General features: G+C 39.7%; 1 protein-coding gene across 4 annotated transcripts in view; it reads right to left on the bottom strand.

The window, feature by feature from the left end:
• Positions 1 to 10,000, bottom strand: part of ankrd27 (ankyrin repeat domain 27 (VPS9 domain)) — a 104,332-nt gene that overhangs the window by 45,374 nt on the left and 48,958 nt on the right. For all 4 annotated transcript variants that reach the window (XR_004929113.1, XM_036130893.1, XM_036130894.1 and 1 more), the window contains 3 exons: positions 8,749 to 8,841; positions 7,997 to 8,194; positions 6,637 to 6,690 (listed from right to left, as the gene is read on the bottom strand). Coding sequence is in view for 3 of the 4 variants with exons in the window: in XM_036130893.1 (XP_035986786.1) it covers positions 6,637 to 6,690; positions 7,997 to 8,194; positions 8,749 to 8,841 (345 nt within the window). In the remaining variant the exon portion in view is untranslated. The remainder of the gene's footprint in view (positions 1 to 6,636; positions 6,691 to 7,996; positions 8,195 to 8,748; positions 8,842 to 10,000) is intronic.

Raw genomic sequence — 10,000 nt, 5'->3', positions numbered from 1 at the left:
ATCATATTTGATACTGCAGGTATATAAGTTACTTCATCACTGAACAGTCATGCAACATTTTTGTAAAGTAATGCATGTCCTTTCTGCCTCAATTCAGCCACATACAATTTTTTAATCAATAGTTATTGTTAAATGCCATTTCATAATACATTTTGGATTCTTTCACCATAACAATCATTCTAAAACCATACTCTTTGGGTTTTGAGTAGCAGTTTATGTAATTTTAGATGTCAAAAAGAATTGAGGAAGAAGAGACAGAAAATGTCATCAACATGATATTGGATGGCAATTAAAGTGACATAAAGCAGCTAGCAGAAGATGATGAGGATGATGATGAGGACTGGACTTCCAGTTCTCATCATCATTGAACAGTGATAAGTGATGTAAAAAGTTTTAGTTTAAAAAGAACTAAAGGAAAAACTGCCTGAAGTGTTCTTTAGTTTCTAGATGTTATGGGCAAGATTTGTTTTTTTTATATATAAGCCATATTGTTGTGAGCCAAAAGTTCTAACAAAAGCCTACCGTATAAAATGTGATACAAAAATAATATAAAAATAAGGATATGGCAAAAAAAAAAAAATGGATTTTGTTTTCAGGCTTAAACATCAACATTCTAAAAAATTTGAATTGTCTGACTAATTTTTTATTGGTCAGGCTTTAAAGGGTTAAATATATTTCAAAACCAGACCTTATTTACCAAGTGAAATTTTATGGTCTCTTGCTGCCACCTGGTGGAAAAGTTTGAGCAAATACCCATGCTGTGAATTTCCAAAGATTAAATATATTTCCTGTTGTCAGGGGGCGCGGCCTTACTAATGTCATCATTTGACAATTGGATATTGTAGGAGACCTGATGGTGATCAACTACTGAAAGTTTGGTGGCTCTGTGAGTTTTTGTGTATGAAATATAACAGTTTTGTGTTTCATGGCGAGTAGGTGAACTTTGACCCCTGCTAACCCCCCTTCACCATGCTCAAAAACTCACCGTTTTGATAACTTTTAATTGGCCATGCCTTATGATCAGACTGCCCGAGTTTCAAGCCGATCGCTCGATATCTCTGGGAGGAGTTCGATCTTATACCAACGCTGTAAATGTCTAAATTGAAGTCAAAATCAGACTTTAAGTCTAAAATGGCCAAATTCCTGTGATATTTGCACTATGATGTTAATTGATGTTAATGGTGACAATTGCGTCTTGTTGAGCTCTACAACTGCATCAAATTTCATGTCTCTACGACGAAGTAAGTGAATAGCAAAGGGTCCTTTGAAAATTTCTAGGTGGCGCTGTTGAGGCATTTTTCTTTAGATTTTTGTGACGACCTTAAAATACAAAATTTTTAAACAGTCACCATGCATCTGCAAAGTTTGGTGAGTTTTTGAAAATGACAAAGCCCCCAAAAAGGCCCCTCTTTAGGGGGGCAGAATAAGAAAAATAATAATTAACACTACAGATACAATAGGCCTTCGCAGGGCTTTGCTGCTCGGTCCTAATAAATGAACACTCCCCTCAATATCAACACTTTACAACAGGTAAGTGCCGTCCGCGCTACTTCCGGGTTACGCCAGTAGGCAAAAGCAGGACTGTTCTCGCCAAACACCGTGGCAAAACGGGTGAATTAGAGCATGCTTTTAGTTAGTTTATTTTCAAAATGTAAACAATGCCTACGACTTGTTGTGCTTCCGGTTGCAAACATAGGCATTCCAAATCATTGGATGTACGTTGTTTTCGTTTACCGAAGGACGAAGAAAGACGAAAGAAATGTATATTTTCAATGAAACAGGACCCAGGCAGACAATCCCAATCGACTGTGAGCCATCATACCCCGGCAGAATTTGCAGTTTACACTTCATCTCCGGTAAATACAACTTAATTTTGCACTAGTCATTGTTTTACTTAAATAAATAAAGCCGCAAGAGGCGTCGATCGGCCCTGCAGCCAAGCGCCGCTCTGGCCTATTAGCCACCACGGGGGTTCGCGCACCGCCGGCCGCAAGCCACCGCAGAAGCTGTCACGCATTTTCCACGCCCGTCCACCGGGCGATACACACGAACGCGTTGGGCAGTGCTCGCCCACGACTCACAAAAAATCTAGTGCAGATCGGTCGATGCAGCGAGGAGATACAGCCGTTGAATAATGAAAATGCATTTGGCCACCGGCCCGGACTAAATCGTTTGGCCAGCATTCACAGACTCGGGATCTGGATGGTATCTGGCAATCTGATACCATCAACCATCAACTTACTCTTAAAACGATCTTGTGATACGTTATCTAAAGAAGAAAAATACGTCGAGAACTCGTCGTTTGCTCTGTTTCGTCTGCCACTGTGCTCGCCTTCTGCCTTCCAGTCCGGCGCGCAGGCGCGAAAAACCCGGATGAAAACAATAGCAGTGAACTCACAGACATACGTAGACGCGTCATAGGAAGCAGGTTCACACGTCAACGTCACCGCCATATTGTATGTGGCAGAAAAAAGTTAAGTTCTGTTGTAGTAAACGTGGATCAGAGAAGATCCCTCATTCCTGTGCTGCATGGAAATGTATTCTGGCTGATTTCACTACTTGTATCTGCCTTCTATAAACTAAGGCTGCACCATGATGCAAAACTGGACACACTAAAGCTGCAAAGTGACGGTTTTCTCTTTAAAGTCTAACTCTTGGACTGAATGATGTATTTTAACGCAGATGCATTCAAATAGTCACCAGAGTAAAGAAATGTATATTATATGTGAATTATGTGCGCTGTTTGGAAATAATTTCGATAAAACTTGCTGTATAAGCGAAAGAGCCCGAACATTCCTCAATCGGCTGCTGCGGAATGTGACGTCACAAACAGAACTAGTACCGTGCATCCGGCTGCTAACACTACGACTTTCGCTACCGATTTATTAAATTTAATTAATAACTCTTACTCTTCGTACAAAAAAAATTAATAAAAAAATGTCTGATACATCTACAAACTCCACCTCAAGCATCGGCGACTCCGATACTGAATATATATACGAAGGAACGGAGTTTGAACAATGTGAACCTGAGGAGACTATATCTAACTGCCCAAGACATAGAGCCCCTGCTCCATTGTAAGTACCACTCAAAATCCTCGCTCGTGAAGTGTGAATTGCATTAAACACTTTTGTCACTGCCGGCAATCCAGTCCTTTCGCGTTTCTTTTACGTATTTATCCCATTTCTTTCGGACCTTTGGTCCACCGGCCAAGTATGTAGCGCTACTTTCTGGCCTGCACTATACCGCGGTGAAGTTGGTCTGACGTTGGACATTCAAGCTCCGCAGAGTCAGCAGAGCACTCTTGAGAAACAAAAATCAAATCAGATTTGTTGACGGTCCCACCGCGTATGGGAGAAGGGAGCAGCTGAGAGACGCTGGCCGAAATCGGAGTCCTTCAACCGGATCAACCGTGAGCTAGATCCCGCTGACTCTGCGAAGCTTGAATACCAATGTCAAACCAACTTCACCGCGGTCTGCACTACAGCCAACTACGCACCTAGAAGGCATTTTATTGTGGACTTAGTTCGTAGATTTTTTTTTAAAAGCGCTTGGTCAAAGTAGACGTGGATCAGCAGATTTGATGTGTGAAAGAAGATACTGGAAAACATGCATATATATCCTTGTTCGCTGTACCTGTTTTACAATGTAAACAATGTGTGTTTCTATGCAAGTTCGCTTCGCGCATTCTCTGTGTTCTTGAACTGACGTCACATGTCGGAAATGGCCGATCATAAACGAAGGCAGCCCTCCATCCCCCCGCATAGAGCGCGCATTTACCAAATAGTGAGTGACAACATGGCAGCAAGCAGGGAAGAACTCGTTCCGAAGAAAGGCACTGTGTCATCCGTCATTTGGAATTGGTTCTCGTTCTTATGGTCAGATTTAGACCAGACAACACCCCACTGCAAAGTATGTATGAAGTCTGTTGCTAGCAAAGGCAGCAGTACGACAAATTTACTGCAGCACCTCAAAAAGGATCCTGTCGAATGGGAGAAATGTTGCGCGCAGCGGAATGAAAAAGACAGCAGCACCCCAAGCACCACACGCACAGCCGCTAAAATACAGTCCACCGTACCACAAACGTTTTCAAACTGCATCCCATATGACAAGAATTCGGCCCGCTGGAAAGCCATAACAGATGCGATTGCTATGTATATAGCAAAGGATATGGTGCCAATATATACGGTGGAAAAGCCGGGGTTCATTAACATGCTTAAAGTTTTGGACCCCAGGTATGTTCTACCTAGCGGAAAGTACTTCTCCGACGTTGCCTTGCCCAATCTATATAATAGCACAAGACAACGGGTCAAAAAAGAGTTGGACGATGTGTCCTCTTACTGTGCCACCACAGATTTATGGTCATTGTTACACGGAGAAAGCCAGAGGTGGTAGATAGGATGCTAAGAATGTACCCTACGCTATGCTGTCATGTACAGATAACTGATGCTGTTGAATGTTATGTTACATAAGGTTACATGTCATGTTTTCACAGTTTACAATGGCCGGGCTAGCCATATTGCCTTTTTGGCTAATTGTTACTGATTGCACTTTAACTCCAAGGGAGAAATCAAAATAAACAAGTATTTTTGGAACCATTTCTTTGCATCTGAATTTGGGGGCTGTTGAAAAAATCCATTTAAACAGTGTCACATGTGAACCTTTAGGAACAGACTTTTGGGGGGGAGTATTAAAGAGGTAAAATTAATAATATGAGGAAAAAAAAGTCAATAAAGTAAGAAACAACAACAAAAAAAACCCCACAAAAGTGGTAATGTTATGAGAAAAATGTCATATTATGAGAATCAATAGGAAACATTTCCAGAATAGTCACAGTTTGCAGAATTATTTCACTCCTGGAGTAATAGGGACAGGTTAGATTATTTAAAATATTTTTATTCTTTAGGAGAATAAATTCAGGAGAATGAAGCTAAAGGGATACGAAAATAAACTTGTAATATTACAAAAAACAAAAATACTACGAATACAAAGTATCTTCAGAAAAAAATAAATAAATAAATAAATATAAATATATATATATATATGTATATATACACACAAAATCTAGTGTATATACAACCATTTAATGTAAAACACACTGTATACTTAGTATAACACATTGGTGCATTCATAAGTGACACATGCCACATAAAAGCCTCCAATGCAATGCATATTATTCCATGGTGATTGTTAAAGATTTTGACTTTTATATACATATATTGGCCAGGTTACGTGTAACATTCAGTCGGAATCTTGTAACGTCATTAACACAGAGTTCATTAGTCCTTCGTGTGTAATCTGTATATGTTTACTTTCATAATTGTTAGTGTCTTCATTACAACAACACTTTTTCATCCTATATTTGTCTTTTTCCATTTAACAGCTGCAAACAGCAGCCACTCAATAATGAGCACCCAGTCCTGTTAAGACTTGCAGAATTCTTTCCCAGGAACACAGAACTTTTTAAGTAGAAAAGCAGTCTAGATGGCTTGTCATGGTGCATCAAAGGAGGCCAGTTTCTCAATGAAATATCCTTGACCAATCACCCATTTAAGTAGGCAGTAGCACTTTGAGTTTATATAGTGCATTCCTTCCAGAATCTTTGCTAATTTCATCCTCTCCTTTTCTTTTCTTCTTCTCATATTTGGGGGGACCATTCATATCTCCCCTCAGTATAAAGGATTAGATTGACCCAGTGGGATGTTGCCACGTGTGGGAGTGTCTGCACACTGGCGTAGTTTTATGGGGTAGGCATACAGGAATACAGCAGTTCAGGAATCCTCATGAACCTCCCTTTGACCAGTGCCCACCCTGCCCCTGTCTTCAAAGGCTGCACTCTGTTTGCTGGCGGGAGAGCGTATTCACCTGCGTGTGAAAACACATGACTCAGACTGAATCTGGTCATGGGTAGAATATAAAGTGCACATTTTCGACCAGCTTTGTCAAGTTTGGGGTTTCATGAGAGAGTTGAAAATAGATGAGAGACCAAATAGGACAGAAATAGCTCAGAATGTAATCTGGCATTAGGTAGAGAGGGTAATAAATTTGATTACCGATGTAAAATCTCTTGACCTTGTTGTGGGGGCGGGCGGTCTTGTTGTCAGGGTGCAGTTCCCCCTTGGACAATGGTAGAGGAAACACAAATTACATCTGGCCCTGTTCTCTCCATCGGGTGGTTTTAGTGTAGGAATAGCTCTGTTTCTTTGACAGTGTCACAGTGCCACCAATGGGCCCTGTACACCTACTACCATCTGTTCAGTTGTGCTGAGTTCTCTCATGTGGACGCATATCATTTCTTAATCTTTTATAAAAATTGACCACGTTTGTCTCTGTGTAGACATATTTGAAGTCAAGACATTCGTTCCAGTATGGAGCTGAGAAAGGTGGATTTATTGAAACATAATAATGCTAAGATTGTAGTCATACAGCAAGTTTAACAATAGATTATCAATGTCTTCTATCAACCAGTTTTTTCCTTACCAGAGACGAAAAACAGTTGAACAAGAAAAAATTGGAGCTTCTCAAAATTGAAACCTTCATATGTTGTATTATTTATGCTCCACTTATTCAAGAATTTATTATTAGTAGTATTTTATGTATTTTTTAGAGCAGCACATGAAAATAGTAGAGACTCACATCATTTCTGCTAAGCTGATGGCTGTTCTGTGTCGACTTCAAAACCATGACGATCTGCAGGGAAATGAAACAACATGGACTAAACAGCTGGACAGCCGTACAACATAAACAGTGAAGAAGTGCGTCAGAGTCCACATTCACACCGTCCATATTGCAGCTTGACTCCAGGCTGAGCCGCCACTTCCATGACCCAGTCACTACAGAATATGCCAGAAGCACGCAGCTGCTTCTGGAAACTGCACCTGTTTTCTGTTGATGCTTTATCGTCAGCAGTGCATTTAAATCATACATTTCTAATGGCTTAGAATAAATAAAAACACCTTTCAGTCTAATAAGCCTTAAGTACTCTGCAGCGGTTTTTAGTGCAGTGGCTTCTCCGAGTTCCAGCATTTGTTTAAAATTGATGAAGTGCGACCTTCAGTCTTAAGAATATAAATTGTGTTGTACTCCTAGGGCTGGACGATAATTCAATAACAATATATATCGATCGATAGACGTGTGGCACAATAGAAAACAACACGGTCGATAAAACTTCAATAGACAGTTTTCCTTCCTTCCTTTCAGCCTATCATTTTAGTTGATGCTACAGTCACTACATCCTCTCAACCAATTGTAATCGCGGACCCAGGCATGCCGTCACAAAGCGCCAACCTCTCAAACCACAACAGAGAGCACGTGAATATGTCGCATCAAGTAGCGGCGGAGGAAACGGTCCCAAAACGGGGTTTTACTAGTTCGCCAGTCTGACAGAAATAAACCACAGTGATTTGTAAAACTTGCAAGGAACCGGTTAAAACAAAGTCTGGTAACGCAACCAACTTGTTTCATCACTTAAGCCGCTCACACCCGCAGCAACGCAAGCCGTTTTAGCCCCGCGTGGCTTCGCGTCATCTTCGGAGAAATCTTACGGAGCTTCTTCCAAAACAAAGCAGGTATAGCAGCTAAACTGGGCTCCCTTCTTTGTGATAAAATGGTATTGGTATATTTATTTTGGTCATTGTACTGGTCACTTTAGTTTATTCTTTGTCAGTATTAAATAACATAACTTGGGTCTCTTAAGTTATTTTTCGTTAAAAAAATTCTGTTATGGTTAAAAAAGTTAATTGGAATTCTGTGTTTGTGTTCTTTATTAAATTTAAATAATTTAGCAATATCACAAAATGTTCAGGCAGAGCTGCACATAAAATATGGTTTTAAATATTTTCAATAATTATCAATATCGATCAATATGCATTTTTATTTATCAATAAGCTTTTTTTCTATATCGTCCAGCCCTATGTACTCCTACAATGAAGTGTTTCAGTTTTTCCTCATATTAAGACACAAACATCTGCAGAACATCACTGACTCTGTGGCTCACCTTAGAGTTGAGTGCACAGTGCAGTGGAGACTCTTTATTCTTGTTGAGGATGTGTGTGCTCGCTCCATTCTCCAGCAGCACCTGGATGATCCCCTCATATCCCCAGCGGGCTGCTATGTGCAATGCAGTGTCACCTTTATCGTTCTGCAGGTCCACACGACATGTTTGGACATCATAGTACACCAAAGCCTTAACGCACTGTTGCAAAGCAGAGGAAAAATACCTCAGAAAAATGGGTTTCTCTCAAAACTCCTAGCAGGTTTACAGCTACCCAGTTTCATAATAAACTATAAATTCTGGTTTTAAAAAAAGAAAAAAGGAGTTTTTCTGCTTTTAATTTTTAATTAGCAGTTAATTTTTAAAACTTACAGAATTCAGTTAAACTGGTGAGCTAGTAATGAAATATAAAGCCGAAAATATTAGAGATGTTTTTTTTTTTTGGTTAACATTACTGGGAAGTTATAAGAATTTGGTGATAAACATAAGAAAAATTTGCTTGCTTCTCATATTTTTTATGTTATTTAGAGTCACACTTGCTAAGCAATCCATCATCCTTAGCAGCAGACTAAAATAAAACTCTCTATAACCTGGATATTATGTTTCTTTAAGGTTTGCAGCAGAATAGATACTCAAAACCTGCCCCTGAAAGCTTATCAAACTAGTCACGAAAAGTTTGAGAAATAAAGCAGTGTCAAGTTTCGCCATGAATACTTAGATTTGTAATCAGGGTAGAAGGGTAGTGATTGACATACGTCCTCGTGTCCGTACATGCAAGCGAGGTGCAGCGGTGTATTGCCGTTGTTGTCCTGAGCCTCCGTGTTGGCCTTGTAGTGCAGCAGCAGAAGCTGGAAGAGAGACATGCTCAATGTAATCTACTAATTTCAATATGTAAATCATTATTTTTATGACTTAGGACCCAAAAGATATTAAAATTAAGCTTGTGGAGAGTAACCATAAAAGACTAAATGTTATAGATAAATTCCAAAATCATTGGTTAAATGGTGGGTAGTAAATAGTAACCTTTACTTGAGTAACTTTTAGAAATTAATGAACTTCTACATGGAATTTTACTGCAACATACTTTTTGCTTTTACTACTGTAATACTATTTTTAATTAACACTAATCTTACTTAAGAAGATTTCTGGTTACTCCATTCACCTCTAGTCACTTCACTAAACACTGAAACAAGTTTGTTTAAAAACAGTTTTTGTCCAAGATGGGTGCGGTCTGCAGAGATGTTAGCAGCCCTTTTCTTGACTCTAGATCTCTACAAGTCCTGAATGGGGGGAAAGTCAACCTTAAAGGGGTGTGCAGATAATAGTTTTCACATTGAAATCATTTCGTTGTGGTCTATATAAAGTGGAAGTGCAATGCTTTGGTCTTAATTCCTCATTTATTTACCCTCACATTCCCCTTTTTCTGTTTTCATTTTGGTGCGGTCTCTTTAAATCTAAAGCCCCAGTTCCACCGGCTTGGTCTGGCCGTAAACCACTTTCAGGAGCAGTTTTTTTCAGGGCCAGCCGGGTTTCTCCAGCCCTACTCATGAACAGACCCGACAGGCCAAAAGATTCTTCTCAGAAGAAGTCCAGAAAAACTGAAAAGTGATTATTGGTCACTAAACTAGACTATTAGTGAATATTGATATTAAGGATCACCATGAATGGAGGGCCAAATCAAAATATAATTTTACCATTTACAAACCATGAACCGAGCCTGAAGGAAAACAAAAAGAATAGAGGTGACAGCTGAATGCAACCCGTACTCAGGAGACCCTAAGAAGAAGGCTCAAGGCCTTCTTCTTAGGGTTAGTGTTCGCTTCTTGCAACTTTCAGCCATGTTCAAAGTATACAGTGAGAGTAGCAGAGATACAATAAATTGCTAACCGCTAAGCTAATCACTAAACTAGGTGCTAAGGTAAACAATAGAATATATATACAATAGAAGTGCGCATGTACAGCCAGCAAGTGGAAACTAGGAAGGAAAGAGCACGGACACTGGCATAA

The sequence above is a fragment of the Fundulus heteroclitus genome, unplaced genomic scaffold (assembly GCF_011125445.2).
Source record: "Fundulus heteroclitus isolate FHET01 unplaced genomic scaffold, MU-UCD_Fhet_4.1 scaffold_39, whole genome shotgun sequence".
NCBI classification, from domain to species: domain Eukaryota; kingdom Metazoa; phylum Chordata; class Actinopteri; order Cyprinodontiformes; family Fundulidae; genus Fundulus; species Fundulus heteroclitus.
Note: the sequence above shows the minus strand (reverse complement) of the source record. Positions and strands in the feature narration are given on the sequence as shown.